This window comes from Acomys minous (genome assembly GCF_964271855.1).
Source record: "Acomys minous genome assembly, chromosome: 6".
Lineage (NCBI taxonomy): Eukaryota > Metazoa > Chordata > Mammalia > Rodentia > Muridae > Acomys > Acomys minous.
In genome coordinates this window covers 84,021,070-84,038,006 of record NC_140487.1, presented here as the reverse complement: position 1 = coordinate 84,038,006, position 16,937 = coordinate 84,021,070, and the positions used below count along the sequence as shown (strand labels likewise).

The following is a 16,937-nucleotide window of genomic DNA, read 5'->3' as shown; positions in this document are numbered from 1 at the left end:
GGTGTAAACAACAACAACAACAACAACAACAACAAATCACCACATAAACATATGAAATTGCCAAAGAATACATTTTAAAAATGAAAAGAAATTAATTGTGGAGATATTGCTCCCAGGACACAGAATCCCATGTAACCACGAGTGATAAGGGCTTGAGACTAATGGTACAACAGGGTGGCAGTGAAAAGGTTCACGGCTTCACTCCCAGACTTGGGGCATTGGTGTGCTCATTAAAGAGAAGGCACCTGGGAACAGGAAGATGCCTGAGTCCCTTTCCTACCCAAGGACAGGATGCTTCAAGAGGGAGCCACATAGGCCTCTGTCTTCCTTCCATTACTTAGCAACCAAGGAAGACTAGATTCATCCCATAGAGACGAGGGTATAAGACAGACTCCATAACCAGAGTTGACACAGACTTTGACCCAGGCCTCTGCCTGAAGTGTGGTTCATTCTTTCCCCAGTGATGCTTGCCTCTGCCTTTACAATTGACTCCAGCTCCAATTCCCTCCACTCTCTGAAGAGGGGTAGTTTCTCAGTCTCCTTGGTGTATTTGGCATTCACCTTCCCCTATGTCCATGTGCACATAGCTACTTTGTTTGTTTTTCTGCCAGGCATTTGTCTATTGTCAGGCCTTTTTTTTTCCCCAGTTGCTAGCATACTGAATGACAGCAGAGGGTAGAAGTGTCTCTTCTTGTTCCTTTGATAGTTCATGACAATGTACGCGGGCTTGAAAACTTCCACCAGGAAGAAAACTTCGTGTTCTTGCCACGCGATGCAAGTTTTTCAAAACACCAAGTTGTACAAACAAAATAGAGTTGTTTTGTCTCAACTGAAATAATAAATTTTAGAAAGAAAATTTGCTTGCTATTCAGATATTTCTTCGGGTACAGGACCAATGTATTGTGGATCTGGGGGTATACTCCTCCATGGTATTATTTTGCTAGAGTTATACAGGTTCCAGCAGTGCTTTACTGGTGAGGACTGTAAACCCAGGCCAAGCTCTCCCCTGTGTTTATCTCCTTTATGACCTCCCCACTTCAAAGACCACAGCAAAGGCTGGGTGTCTGCATTTCTCTAACTTTAATTCCAGCATTGTCCTTTAAGCCCCAGCCCCATCTTAGATCTTTCTATGTCTTTTTTTTTTTTTATCAAATCAAAAAAGTCATTTGTTCTGAACTTTGATGTTGGTTGTACATCTTTCTCCCTTTATGTTCACAATTCTTTGAATTTTCAGTTATTCATATATCTGAATGCTTAGACCCTGTGTTTCTTGAAGGGAGTTTTTGGGCTGGTTCATTCCCATAGTTGTGGGATGAAAGAGCAAATGAATGAACAAAGTAAAGGTAGAGACATGTTTTCAGTCAACCTTACTTAGCTGCCAATTCCTTTTTATAACATATATTTTATCATCTCTTGTTTGGGAGTGATTATAAAACCCCTATAGTCATGAAGTTTACTCTACATACATGCAAATAGAAATATCTTAATTATAACATAAAGAAAATATAAGAAACATTTTCTGATATTAAAATAATGTGAATTTCTTTTCTTGTGCTACTGATAGCTGAATGTAGGGCCTCACTTATGCTAGGCAAGCACCCTAGCATTGAACTCTGTCCCTAGCCCATAAGGTAAGGTAAATTTCTACATATGAATGCCTAGTTACAACTACAATTGAACAGTATAACAACACAGTCACCATGTATACTGTGTTCTTATCAATAAACTTGGGTTTAAGAGATCATAGAACTCAATGACATTGACAATCTTTTGTTTTGAGGAGACATTAACATAGAAGGGCTGAGTAAGTGACAGCACAATGAGGGCAAGAGCTATAGGAGTGATGGAGAGAGTCAGGGACACGAGGGGTGCACAGTGCAGGGGTGAGTAACTAGGACAGTGCAGGGGTGAGTAACTAGGACAGTACAAGGGTGAGTAACTAGAACAGTGCAGGGGTGAGTAACTAGGACAGTGCAGGGGTGAATAACTAGGACAGTACAAGGGTGAGTAACTAGGACAGTGCAGGGGTGAGTAACTAGGACAGTGCAGGGGTGAGTAACTAGGACAGTGCAGGGGTAACTAGGACAGTGCAGGGGTAACTAGGACAGTGCAGGGGTGAGTAACTAGGACAGTACAAGGGTGAGTAACTAGGACAGTGCAGGGGTGAGTAACTAGAACAGTGCAGGGGTGAGTAACTAGGACAGTACAAGGGTGAGTAACTAGGACAGTGCAGGGGTGAGTAACTAGGACAGTGCAGGGGTGAGTAACTAGAACAGTGCAGGGGTGAGTAACTAGAACAGTGCAGGGGTGAGTAACTAGAACAGTGCAGGGGTAAGTAACTAGGACAGTGCAGGGGTGAGAAACTAGGGCAGTGCAGGGGTGAGTAACCAGGACAGTGCAGGGGTGAGAAACTAGGACAGTGCCGGGGTGAGAAACTAGGACAGTGCAGGGATGAGTAACTAGAACAGTGCAGGGGTAACTAGGACAGTGCAGGGATGAGTAACTAGAACAGTGCAGGGGTGAGTAACTAGAGCAGTGCAGGGGTGAGGAACTAGAACACAATGAACAAGAACAGCGCTATGGCTTTCTGAAACCATGAAAGGTCTCGCTGAGGTACCAACAAAACAAAGTACATTTTTTCCTCTCTTATTCAGATCTGAAAAAAATTTAGTATCATGAATATGTCATAACAATTCTCTGCTGATATGTAAAACTGAGCTGGGTTTTAGATTCAAGTAATTACAAACAGGTTTCTCATCTACATGAATGTCTGGCAAGACATTTGAAAGTCATATCACCCAGAAAAATATCTTCTGTTGTGTACATCTGTCCTAAGTACTGGAAGGGTACTTTGCAGTTAGTCCCTAACAAACACATTCCTGCATTACCACCTCTCCCACCAAGAGCTGTGATCGGAAAAGACGCTATGTGGATTTCTTACACACATACAAGTAACATAAAATGAGTTTGTTGGAAAAACTCAGGAGTTACAAAAAAAAAAAAAGACAATATCTCAGGAGTTATTAAAATTGACTTTAAAATCTATTTTTGCTATAAACAGCAACTTAGGGGCAGTCTGGAAACTTCAGGAATTGTTAGGGTCACATACAACTGGCTTCAGCAGCCACAAACCATACCGTCATACTTACAGTGCTGCTGTTAGCATCGCTCTTGCTGAGTCTTATTGATGGAGAGGATAGTTCTGTCCTTGCCCTTGAGGGTTCCTGTGTCCTGCTGCACAGCCCCTTCACCTTCCTTATAGCCCAGTCCCTGGGACCAGCCTCCCGCACTGACCTCAGCTGCCCTTTCCTGAGCATGCTCAAAAACACTCCGTTTAAACTATTCCTAACTGAAGCATGACTGAGGTGACACTTTGTTTCCTCAGAGAAACTTACTCAATCCACCCAAAAACTTAAGGTAGCCACTGCATTTAAGCCGCTGTTACCCATCTATCCTGAGGGGCGGGGATGAACCCTCTGCCATTCTCCGCCTCTCACCTGCTATGCCCTACTTATTCGGTGTGCGTTTGTGGTTTTTAATCATCCTGTCATTTTGTTTCTGCTGCAACAAATATTACTGGAACTCCACTTTGGAGAGTCGTCACGAACCAAACAGATAACAGCGATGCGCAGGGCAGCAAAGCCTTATTTATCTATGTGCTTAAAGAGGCATTCAATATGTACATCCTGCAGGACGAGTGAACGCACATGCCTTCCCTTGGAGAAAGATGTGCACGCATAGATGCTATTGTCTCTTCTGCCCCCCACCCCCCAACTCATCTTTTCACTCAACCCCTTCACTGCCAAATCAGTGTGTCCTCTCCCGTAAAGACTTCCAGGAATATTCTAGGCAAAGCTAGGCTTTAGTCCCTGAGCATGGACAACTTTGTTCGTGCCTGTGCCTTGGCAGCTGTCAGTTCACTTTGTGAGACGGCTTTTGCACTAGGCTGTGAATGCCTCGGGGGCAAGGGCCATGTCTTATTCATCTTTAAATCTCTAGGAACCAGAGCTGCGCATGGCATAGACAGGCTTCCAAGATGCTACTGGCTAATCACCTGAGAGTCAAACTGTCAGCATTCTGTCTGGCCATGACAGAGCACGAGGAGGGCATTCCGGCTTTATCTCCACTGCTTTTTCTCTCCATTCAGTACACGCCAGAATGAAAATGACTGTGACAATCAGACGGACGTCATGTGAATTTGCTCTCCTAAATATTAAAGGAAATCTATAAAATTAGGCATGCTACTGTTAGTTACTCCTAACTAGTATTAGGTCTTTTGCACCAGGTGACTTGATATTGCATCCCGATTTAGTTACTTATCAGCTGTGGGGCTGGCACTACCTAGATCTAAAATGTCCCCCTTGTAAAACAGCAATAATAATAGGAACTGTGTCACAGAATGGGGCTATAAGGTAGCATTCGAAAAATGATTGGTTCGTGCAAAGAAAGAGTAAAATTCACAAGCAGCTGTTACGAGGCTAGCCCAACCCCTTGAAAGGTTGACAATGACCATGATGCTCCATCCTAAGAAACAGACTTATCTTTAGGGTCTTACAATATGTGTGATTTTTATGGCATAGGTTATAATGATTCTGTGGAATAAAAACTTAAGTAGATAGCAAAGAGTCAGTAGTGGCCTCAGGAATGGAGGGGCTCCTGGGCTTAGAAGGTTTGCTCTGGGTCTACACCAGTGCTCAGGGACAGTCAAGGAGCTCAGAAGGAAATGACTGTGACAATCCGACAGAGGTCATGTGAATTTGCTCTTATATATTAAAGGAAACCTGTAACATTATGCATGTGAAATGAGAGTGACAGCCTCTGGTCCCGGTGTCCACCGGACTGTCCTGAGAGCTATGGCTGTCCTGCTGACCAGCTCCTTCCTGCTCTAGAGGGCTCCTGTTCCTACGACTAATAACAGAAAGGTGATGGGTGACATCTCCTGCCTCCTGCTTCTCACTGACCCCGCCGATACATTTAGCTATGCCTTAGGTGCGTGAATGTGAACAGCTTTCAACAATGATTTATGCCCCCAACATGCTAATAATAATACAAATTTGCTCATGTAAGGGGCTGGGAGTTCTTTGAGAATTCAAGGGAGGGTGTAAATTGCTACTTTTTCTTTTTAATTGCACAAGGGTCTTTTTAAATTGGGGTCAAAAATATTTTTTTGACAATTTTAGGTTTTTAAAATTCTAGCTGCTGTCATGTTTTCCAGCAAATGTTTCTTTTCTCGGCTTATAGAAAGGTGTAGTTGGAACGTGGACAAAATTATTCAGACACTCCCACAAAACAAAACAAAACAAAACAAAAAAACCAAAAAAAAAAAAAAACCCACAAAACAAGCATGATTTGTCATCCCAAATAATCAGGTCTAGCTCTCCAATTCCTCAACACGAAGACCCCACCATGCACTGGGTTGTCACACCGGGCAAGGGCAGAGGTTCAGTACAGTGCTGCAGTCTCTCAGGGAAGGCATTTGAGTAGACCACATCAGCGCTTCTTACTTTCAGGGAGAAACAGAACCTTAAAATTCCGCTCAGAAATGAACAGACATGCCTCTGCTCTGTATCTCTCACCTTACCCGACCCTCTTCAATAAGACCTTATCATACAGTGCAGTCCTATTGCACCAGTAACGGTGACGTCACTCACACAGAGTTCATCTCATCTCACTGTTGAGCAGTTCTGGCGGTTGAGAAAGGCTTCTTCTTCTTCTTTATATACTAAGCCTGCATTTTAGAACTTCCAGAAAGGAGCCTCGTTTTCAATGAGGTCATAGGGGACAAGCTGGTTCCTTCACCTTGACTGCTCTTTGCAGTTTCATCACCCGTACTTCAGATGTAAAGGAACTCAGGCCTGAGCTGACTCAGAACTTGCTGCTCTTGCAGAGGGCCTGGGTTTAATTTCAAGCACCCACATGCAGGAGTCTACAGCAGTCTATAACTCCAGTTTCAGGAGATTGGATGCCCTCCCCTGACCTTTGTGGGCATGCGGTGCACAGACAAACACGCAGACAAGCTCACACATAAAGTGAATAAACCTCATATAAATAAGAATCATAATAAAACCTCAATTCTTTTGAATGTTTTTTCCAGGACTTGTGTCAAGGTTTATAATTACGAGAAGACTGCAGAAGCTGGGTGCTCCAGAGGCCTAGTGTTAGCCACACAAAACTGCAACAGACTAAGCCAGAGAGCACACACTCGACTCTGCCTCCTTTTCTGATTTTCCACCAAAGATCTGACATTTTTCCTTTTGGGACTGAAAAAAAAAAACCTTAACTTTTCTTATAAAAACAAACAAACAAAAACTACTTACCTTAACTTTTCTTATAAAAACAAACAAACAAAAACTACTTCAAAGTTTGGTGCTAGAGGAGGCATAGAGATCTAATTAACATATTAGATCTCTATCTGGGCACTGTCTATTTGATGGAGGGGCAGGGCATAGAGGAGCAGTAGCAAAGGCCAAAGCATGGTCCCCAAACAAGGAAAGAGACCAGATACCCCAACCTCCTGCTTCAGCCTCTGTTCCTTTGAATATACTGGTTGTCATGGTGATAAAGAGAGCTGGAATCTGGAAGAAACTAGAGATGACATCGTACTATTGTGGTATCTAAACCATTGCCTAGGTATCCTGGAGGCTCCGCCCAATTACTTGGCTCCCACCGGGTGTTGAAGGACAGAGATGTTCTCTAACTCTATGCTACAGGATCCCAGAAGGTGAGTGTGTGCTGAGAAGACTTGGCCAGTGTAGTTCCCAGCCCCAGAGTCCCTGCCCTGGTACCTGGTCCTGATCACCAAGATAAACACTGATTTGTCAATATCTTTTCAACAGTTTTTAGTTTCACCCTGAGCACAGATATCTAAAAGTATAAACTTTCAGGGGAAGACACAGACTCTCAAGTTCTGAAAGCATGGTTTGAAGAAGGCAGTGGAGGCTTACACTGGGTTCTTAGTCCTGCAGAATTCAAGCCCATTTTCTACTGACTCCAGTGCCTTCATTTTAAACTCCCTTCCATCAAGGCATCCACAGACAGTTCCATCTTTTCCAATAATATAGAGGTAAATTGTATTGATTTTTCCATTCAGGGCAATCTGAGGTTAAATCTATATTCTGTCTCCTGAACATTGCATTGTAAATACTTTTCAGTTTCCATATATCATGCTGTTTTGATGTATTCAAAAGCCTTTCTGGCTGGGAAAGCAATGCCCTTACCAGGGCTAGCAAGTTCTTAGACACAACAAAGTGTCCAGCAAGGACTATTTCGTTGACTGATAGGCAAAGTGACCAATCGCAAGCCAGGCATCCTCTCGAGTCCACATCCTACAGGAGAAACTTTGCTTTGCTGTAATCACTCTAGAGCCAGGTGCTGTGGAGCAGGAGGCGACACTCATGGCTTCGAGCCAGAAGAAATGATTACAATAGACAGATCCAAGCTGTCCCCTTGCCCTGCACGCGATTCCCTGTGGGGCCTAAGGTCTAAGAGGCCCCTCTGTTGCTATCTTCTGGTCATTGGCAGTCCTTGTGTCCTCTCCATTTGGCCCTGTATGGTGTGCTGTGCTTTTTCTCCAGAACTTGCCAATGTTACAAAGTCTTTGTTTGCTATTTCTGGAGCCTCTCCTGGACATAGAAACGCACCAGACTGACTTATTCATAAAAACAAACAAACAAACAAACAAACGCCTGAAATTATGACACCCATTAAGCCTAAGATGTAACAGGAATTTGAGCCGTGCAAATGTTGGCCAAAATACATGGGCTCTAATTGGCCTTTGCTACTTCTCATTTTCTGAAATACATGCCCAGTTTTCTGTCCTTGACATCTTCAGCCGTAAAGCAAGGATGATGGTGCCACCTAGCTCTTACATAGTTAGGATGTTTATGTAACCTGGTACTTATAAAAGGTCAAGTCTGGAACATATTACCCACTGGATGAATTACTGCTTGGGCTTAGTTATGATTCGAACCTTTGTATCTTCCAAGGTTCAGGTGTTGGAGGTTTGGTCTTTCAGATGACAATGTCAGAAATGGTGTGAACCTGTATGGGGTAGGGCCTTTTAGGCAATCCATTTGTCAACAGTGGTTATGTCCTTAGAAGGAGTTGTGCTGTCTTCCTATTTCCAAGTGTGATCTCTTTCTCCTTATGCATGGAAGGACACCATACACTATGGGGTCTTCAACACAGCCAAGCTAATGCCCTAGCTATGACTTTAAACTTCAAAAACTGTAGCTAAATAAACAAACCTCTCTTCTTTATAAAGTCGTCTTGTCTCCAGCATTTGACTACAGAATCTGAAAATAAGTTACTATTTTTTGCATGGTTGTAAGGACTGACCTGAATAATGCATGTAAAATGGTTAACCTAATTAGTATGTAAGAGACACTGGATAAGTGTATGGTTTTATTACTAGTTATTATTTTTATTGTGCTAAAGTAATTCCAACATTTTACGTGAACTCTTTTAAAGTATATAGCCAGTAGCATTAAGTACATTCACTTTTATTTATTTATATTTATTTTTATAAGTACTTATTTACGTGTGTGTGTGTGTGTGTGTGTGTGTGTGTGTGTGTGTGTAAGATGGTGTCAGATACCTGGGAGCTGCAATATGTACTCTTGTCAACTGAGCCATTTCTCTGCCTCCCACTCACACTTTCCCCCACCCCAGTAGTCATGATCACCTCCCTTCTAGGTCACTTACAAACCCAAACCCAAAGCTATTAAAAAGTAACTCCCATCTTTATTCTCCCTAACCCTCGGCGGTCATCATTACACCTCTGACTCCAGGATTTTAAGTGTTCTGGGTTTCTCATCATTGCACAGGATTTGTCCTTTTGTGCCTGGCTTACTCCATTCAGCATCTTTTCTTCAAAGTCCATCCAGATTGCAGCGCTTGCCAGACTTTCCTGGTATGCCTAGCAACCCTTCCATTCCACACCATATACAACTACACTTTGTTTATCCACTGGCTATCCGGGCCACTCTCACCCTCTGTGGGTTGTGAATATGCTCATGGCCAAGATCTATTCCACTTTTTTTTTTTAGAAGTGATTTTCTCGCAGTATTTTTCTTTCAGAAAACACAGTTTCGCTTCTAAATTATCATCTTCTCACCCTTGTGTTACTAGTCAGAATAAGCACGTGGTAATAAGAAGATGATCAAGGTCAAGTAACATGGCTGGTTGGAGCATTGCTTAAATTGCCTGATGCATTGTTTTTACAAAGTCCAAAGGAACTCGTGCATATGAAGGTGTTTTATAAGCTGTGAAGCACTGAGTGAATAAAAGGAAAACTGGGGTCACAGAATGTTTATCTGTTTTTCCTTCCCCTCAGTGACCAGGACCAACAGTGTGGTGTGAGATGTGGGAGTGAGCCTGGGAGTTCAGTGCAGTTGTGTGAGACTGATGAAAACACAAATCTCTTTCATTGGTGGGTTCAGCAAACGTGTTAGTTCTTACTGTTCGTGGTTAGAGAGTGATAGTTTGTGTCTTTTCGTATTTTTTTTTTAAGATTAAGAATTGTATTTATTCTATTGATAACAGTAACTGCAAGCTGTGACAAGCTGAACTGGAGAGTCTGGGGCTTTAACCAAGTCCCAAAACTCAACATGTGTCTCCTTCAAGTGCATGTACCACAAACATTTAATGCGAACTGTCACATGACCACCGCTCTTTTGAGCTCATCAATCTCCCGTTAGAATTACTAGGATAGTGTGACGCTTAGACCACAATTACAGTGTTAAAAAGCACGGTGCAGTAACGCTGTGGCCAAGTCAGGCAAGAGACTTGCTTTGATGGATGATCATAGTTGATCAAGTTTGTCAGTTGCTTTATGTGTTTTTATGCTTGTTTGATATTCTTGCCCACAAAAAAAAAAAAAAAAAAGAGAGGCTTTGAGGGGGGCACATCTGTCAATGGATTCAATTTCACATTGCTATGTGGCTTCTTCACTTACCCCTGTCTTCTCATCAAAGATTTTGATTCCTCCAAAGGAGATGGTTAAAAAGATTTTCTGTTTGTGTTCCCCTTTGGAACGAGCGCCAGCAACAACACCCTGTTAAAAGGAAGAACATGGCTTTTACTTTAGTGTTTTCATTTGAGAATTCCCTCTGGTCCAACGGCGTGTCAGACACCATCAGATGGAGCCACCAATCATGCACACCCAGCCCTAGCCGTTGTACAGGACTTCACATCATATGCTCAGATCTGCTCTATATTTTAGGGCAATACTGGTCGTAGCGGTTCTACCTTGAAATAAGTACATATCTAACAAGTCATCCAATATAGGCAATGTCTTCTTTTTTGTTGTAATATTTGACTCAGAGTTGGGTAGACTACCGAGATGCAAACAATAAAGCCCTCATATTAACATCTGCGTTGGGTTTTTTTATATTGAGCGTAGATTTAAGCTTTTAAATAAAGGTAACTCACTCAGCATAGTCTCAAATAAAGATTATGTTTTTATATTTCTGAAAATATTTTTTGTAGGAATAAATTCTAGACATTAGAAAAAGGCAAAAATATCCTAGACCATCACCTTACCTCCTTGTCTCCCTCCCTCGCTCTCTTGGCAAAATACAATCATAATATTTATGACCAGCATTTGTAAAGTTACTCAGACATTTATAGTCTTTTCCCATCATCCTTCTTTTGTCATTCTTGTATTTTGGGGGTAAAACACATACGAAATGCATTCCATTTCCCAAAGTATCTATTTCCCAGCTGCCCAGTTGCTTGTAAACTCGGGAAAGTAATCCTCACAGAAGGTAGAGATGCTATTTTGTTTTCTGGCCTAACCCTAGAGCTTGGAGTACCACTCTCCAATTGGTAGGGGCAGTAGGTGCTTGCCAGGTAATTGTACTATAGGTGCTATGGTTTATGTGGTTCAAGTTAAGGGTAAACCATTTACTTTTTAAAGTTAGACTTTGTGGTGGCAGTTAGAGACGAACATAGACTAAAGTCTAGGGCGTACTTGGTAGTTGAAGTCATTTCAGAAATTTCCACATGCAGGCTGCTGTTTACTTAGCATGAGGCATCACAAAGTCTCCATTCTTGTGCCACTGTGTAAAGTTAAGCTCAGCTCTCAGCACTAGTGGCAAATCTGAAATAATATCGACCTCACGGTTCTTGGAGGTCATAGTGCTTTGTGCTGGTCTCAGAACACTTTGCTCCAGAACTTGTTTGGAAAACAACTGGTATGAAGAACAGTCATTTCAGCCGGAGGTGCAAGGAGGGACCTTGCTTATCAAATTGTATACTTTATACATCTTTACTTTGGGTGTTGGAAATCATCTCCAGCTTACAACACCTTGTTATACTCCTGATTCTGGATGAAGAACTTCACCTCAGTTCTATTTCTCTTTCTCATAGGAGAAAATTAAAGATTTGCATAAACTACCTAGCTTCATTCTCAGCATACCAAAGACATGCAGGAAAGTCAATTTCTGCTAGTAAGAAATGAGCATCCAGTTCTTTCTTCGATGGGTAATACCAGCTGGAAACTCACACTCTCAAAAGTTACCCTTCCACTCTCAAGCACATCTTACAGACCTGCAGAATTGTCAGAGTAGGAAATATTCCTTAAAATGAGTTGATTCAAACTTTGCAACTGACGATGAGAAAAAGGATGCTACAAAAGGTGGTGGGTAGTCCTGAGTTACCACACAGAATGGCTATGGGACCATAAGGCAGCCCTGCAAACTCCTGGTACTTGGGAAATACTATTCTGTGTATCAGGTCCTTCTCAGAGGCAGAATCTCTCTCCTCCTTAGTGTTCTCCATTCAGCTCTGTGACTGCTGTCCCTTCCCCAATGACTTCCTGGTAAATGCTTACACAGTGACTTCACCCCACACCCCTTGTGGTCTAATCTATGGTTTCTAGATCCTTCGTGTGCTGCTCACTTTTGAATGCACAGTGGATACTTATAAGTAACAAGGAGGAGTGATGAGGCTGTGTCTGAAATCAGAGAGTAACTTCCACTTCTGTTCAGTGTCACCCTGCCAGTGTGGACACGCTCCATGCCAACTACACCTTGTTCATTTCCCTTTCTCTCAAGGGAAGCACAGCATTTGATGTGCCGTATCAGACAGCTGCCTGACTTTGCTTGATGCTGGGGATGTTTAAGTGTGTGTGTGTGTGTGTGTGTGTGTGTGTGTGTGTGTGTGTGTGTGTGTGTATGTGTGTGTGTGTGTGTTTAATTTGTTCCCTATACCCAGTGATTGAAATAAATTATAAACAGGGTATCAACTATACACTTAAGAACTGAGGTTATTTTACTCATTTGAAAAAAAAAAATGAGAGGCCAAGCCAGATACTGGGCCTAGGAAAAGAAGACTTTGCAACTGTTCTTTCTGTCACATTTGTGTAAAACAACATACACCCCTGTCGCTCTATATCAGACTTTAGCCTTAATTACCCAGATAAAACTTAGACTAGTTAGTCTTGTGTCTTTCTATAGGTGAAAATGCATTCCTCCCATCTTGCATGTTAAAACTTAGTCCTCATTGTGAGCTTGCTTAAAGATAAAGCCTCTGGGAGGTAAGTCACAACAGCAACAACCCCCTACTTGGGCTGTGCCTGCACAGAGGGCTTAGGGGAAGGCATCTGCCCGATTGCCCTTTATTGATGGTCACTGTAGTTAGTCCTCACCCCTGAAGAACTCAGCAAGTCCCACTATGGAGAGCAGAAAGACGGGACCATCATGGAACACTGGTCCCTTGACACCCTGATCTTGAACTTTCCAGCCTCTAGCAGTGTGTGTGTGTGTGTCTGTGTGTGTGTGTGTCTGTGTGTGTGTGTGTGTGTGTGTGTGTGTGTGTGTGTGTGTCTGTGTGTCTGTGTGTCTGTGTCTCGGGGGCCACATTTCTGTTCTCTAGAAATTACCCAATCCTCTATATTTTGCTGTATCAGCACAAATAGACTAAGAGCACCCCTCACAAAAGAAAAGATGGTAGGGCTGAGCCAGAGGGAATTCCTCTTTTTTCCTCCTTGGGGAGGACATCACAGGGCAAGGGAAGAGTGTTGTACCTGCAGCCAGGAAGTGTGGCTTTAATGGTTCCCGCCCACAGCATAGTTGATGTAGTCCCTGACTCACAGAATTTCCAGAACATCAAGAGGCATTACCTTCTACCATATGATGCTGACTAGGAACCAAGGCCATCTTTGATTATAGGCAGTAAGTGGTTACTTCCTGATGGAATAAGGTTGTCTAGCAAGAATGGGAAGAGCCAGAGGCTGTGCTCCTGTACTCCTGTGTACTTGGGTTGCTTATGGAGGATGGAGAGAAAGCCTGTCCATATGGTGCTATCTTTGGGGAAATTAAAAAGGTCAATGACATCGAGGACTTTTCCTCTGTGAGATGGGATGCTGCTGTGTAAGGTTCTGGAAACTTACACTTACAGCAGGCACACTTGCCATCCTAGCAGGCCACATGGGACTATTCACCTCAAGACTGTTTACTGAGCTGTGTAGGAAGAGCTGTGAGGAAGAGACGACAGATCAGGGCCCAGTGTCTAGAAACTGAACCCTTGGCAACCTGAGTGTACTGGGAGTCTGCCACTACCTTCAGCACTTCCGGTATGTGTTTTCTTATTTGTCATAAAATTTGCACATCACACTTGTGGGCAATCAGGATTATCTGTTTCACCTCACAGATGAAGAAGCACAAGATCGGTGGCCAAGTGGCCTCTTAAAAATCAAAGGAGTCAACGCTGATAAACCACAGATGGCAGAGCCTGCCTGTCTTCCCACACTGTGTCTGCTTTTCTAACCTTGCCTCACTTTCCCTTCCCCTGTTCTCTTCAGGGTAGATTCTGTAGCTCTCAGGACCCTGACTGGCACACACTTGTGGTCCTGTGCTTGGTCCTCCAGGCTCTACCTTTGGGATTCATCAGCCCACAGGTTGTCAATGACACTCCTCTACCCAAGGTATCTGAAAGTTGACTTCTTTAAAAAATCAAAGAGGCACGGCTACCGGGAATACCTTAGGGGCAGACACATAAGATCAAGCTAAGAAAGGATAAATGAAACCCCAATACAGAACATGATACAACTGAGTTTTAAACTACTGCTTGTTAAAGGCCAGGCTTCTGGAGACCCAGTTCTGAGTTCTGGGAAAGATTGTGGAAGAAATACTTTGACTTCGCTGAACCTAGATTTTATAGCTACAAAACATTGGAGGCCAATCTCTCGCTTGTAAGATCAAAAGCTGATGTATGTGAAAGTGCCCTGCTGACTGTAAAGTGAAATACTGCGGTGGTCTGGCTGTAGATCTGTCTGGCAGTAGACAGCGGGCTCCTCAGATTCACACAAAGAAACCGTCTAGAACCTCTCCTGCAATGCAGGAGAGGATTCTCTAATGGATGATGCATCAACTTCAGAGTCTAGCAAAGGGATTCCATTTTTTTCCCCCTCCAGTTCTCATATGGTCTAATAAGAGCAAGTGGGCCTTTTTTCAAGGCTAAAAGGAATTTTGTACTTCTCTTTCTCTTTCCTGGGCAGGTGGCCAAATGCAGAATCGATCACTTATGTTTCTGGGCTTCTTACAGAAGCACCACTGGGAGCCAGAATGTCAACATTCTTCTCAGCAAGTTGCAAATAACGAAACACAATCATCTGGAAATGAAGAATCCCTCAATATGCTCAGTGCATTTAACAGGAAAAGTGTTATAGCAGGACAAACTCTCTGGGCCTCAGGACCTCATGATTATAGGGGACGACAGATGGGATATTTCACTACAGGGAACACACACACACACACACACACACACACACACACACACACACACACACACAGCATACCTTGGCACCCACACCTAGAGCTGGTTTAGCTAGCATGGCCTACTGTTGATCCCAAAGATAAACTCCTGGGAGCAGAACAAGCTGATTCTTCATAGACACTTGAACCTGGTGCTTTTACAAATGCAGCTGGCCCATAAGGCTCTCCGCAGCTGGTACCTGATGAACAGCATCTCCTGGACTCTTGGTACAGGGAATGCTGAACTCATCTTTCCTCTGCAGACTGGTGGCTCTGGGTGAGGATCAAGTCTGTGCACGTGGAGGACTAAGGAGTGGCACTTTGGCTGTCTTTTAATGAAGCTTTGCCAGGAGCAAACCTCCATTCATTTCCGAGGCTTTAATTACCACAGTAAAGACCAGATTCTGGTTCTGTTGGGATGGTAAGAGTGGCTGAGAAAGGGCCACACGAGACTCAGTCTCTCGGCGGCACACAGAGCCTGGTACACAGGCTCCATTCTGATTTCACGTGTGTGCAAGTGGAAGCTGCTTGAGTTGGGGGTCAGGCAAGAGTGGGAGAACAGAGGACTCTCCTACAAGCCAGGCACCAGCTAAGTCGTTCAAGGCTCTGCCTGGGGGCCCTGTTTCACAGTCACATCCCTTAGGCCAGCATTCATCAGTCACAAAGCGGCCGTGGGAATCTTCTTGCTTGACTGCCTCATCTATTCATCATTCGGGTTGGAATTCAGAATAGAAAGAGGGCTCATTATTAAGCTGCCCTGAAAGCTCATAACATGGCTTCATTATCCGAGAAAAAAAAATCACTAACCTCTTTCCAAGGTGAAAGTGTGAAGCCATGCTTTCCCTTTCTCCAACACCCTCTTCTAATGTACATAAGTTAGGTATGCATCGGTTAAAACAAAGTTTGCTCATGTAACATTTTAAATACCCAAAACAAGGATATAGAACAAAAAAAAAATTGAGTAGTTTTAAAAATCCTGTTATTTACAGCTATGCTACTGGGAGACCACATTTGACAGACACATTAAAGTCCTAAGAATCACTCACTGTACATCACCAACAAAAAAATGATAGCTGTGAATTGTTAATCATATAAGAAAAAGGTGAGGCAGACAATAATTAACAATTCTCTGTCATTTAAATACTTTCAGGCACTTTGTCAGAATGTGGACAATTTTTTCTGTTTCTTATACTTAAAAATATCCCACTAACCTAACAATATCCTTTAAACTATTTGATGCTATTTAAAAAAAAATTATATATATATATGAGATAAAAGAAACCAGGTTGTGAAGTTGAATGAATGCTAATCCATTTTATTATAATGTGTATTATTTATATGTTACAGGAGTAAAACAACTGAAGATGAAACAAAAAATACCAGCTCTCACTATTTCTGTGGGATTTTAGTTATATTCCTCATATTTTTCCGTATTTTCAAAGTATTTTATAATTAGAATTTTATATTGAGAAAAGTAAACTTTGTATGGGCTAGTAGGATTCTTTTTAGAGAATTTGCTTTTTAAATATTTTACACATTTTTAAAAAATTAATTGGATCTTGGGGGGAGGGGGGAGGATTCTTTTTTGTGTGTGTTTTTAAGGCTGTTTGGATAAGCAGTGTGCTGCTTGCCTGGGTCTGTTTAAGGTTTTTCTAGCTCATTCCTCTGGTTTTCCCAGGCAGGACTGTCTTTGTCATCAAGCTGCGAGTCACTTCAGTGAGGCCACCTTTCTACACTGTGAAATGTTGGAGCGCACGCATCACATAAACTACAAGAACGAATGAAATGAGGTTTGTGCCTTCACATCTGTCAGTAGAGGACAAGCTATGTAAAAGAAAAAAAATTAAAAAGTAATAAAGTAACAAAGATTCAAAATATGTGAGGGATTACACAATTTGACGATTTTTATGGTTTTGTTTTTGCAGGGGATTTTACAGCAAAGTTAACCTAGAAGAAACTATGGTCCACAGCATGGACAAGGTCTGACTAAATACCTCCACAAGTAAGCGTCCAGGCAGTATTTCTAGGCCACTGGACTTTCTTCCCAGTGAATAGGCGCAGTGATCCATCTAGGAAGCAAAGCACTCAAGCAATGAGCCGACCCGCCCGGGTGCTGGGACCAGGTCTCTCCTCCACGCATGCGTGGCCAGAGCTATTGCTAAAGAAACGCTTGCACTGTAC

The 16,937-nt window shown here is 42.7% G+C and overlaps 1 protein-coding gene and 1 long non-coding RNA gene across 6 annotated transcripts in view; one reads left to right on the top strand and one right to left on the bottom strand.

Moving 5' to 3' along the window:
- DAB1 (DAB adaptor protein 1) overlaps nucleotides 1-16,937 on the bottom strand; it is a 380,571-nt gene that overhangs the window by 115,597 nt on the left and 248,037 nt on the right. For all 5 annotated transcript variants that reach the window (XM_084785547.1, XM_084785549.1, XM_084785550.1 and 2 more), the window contains exon 4: nucleotides 9,956-10,054. In XM_084785547.1, coding sequence (XP_084641673.1) covers nucleotides 9,956-10,054 — 99 coding nt within the window. The remainder of the gene's footprint in view (nucleotides 1-9,955; nucleotides 10,055-16,937) is intronic.
- Nucleotides 6,669-16,930, top strand: LOC311599560. The gene is made up of 5 exons (XR_014779941.1): nucleotides 6,669-6,721; nucleotides 14,501-15,636; nucleotides 15,746-15,858; nucleotides 16,435-16,546; nucleotides 16,682-16,930. It is a non-coding gene; the product is annotated as an uncharacterized lncRNA (long non-coding RNA).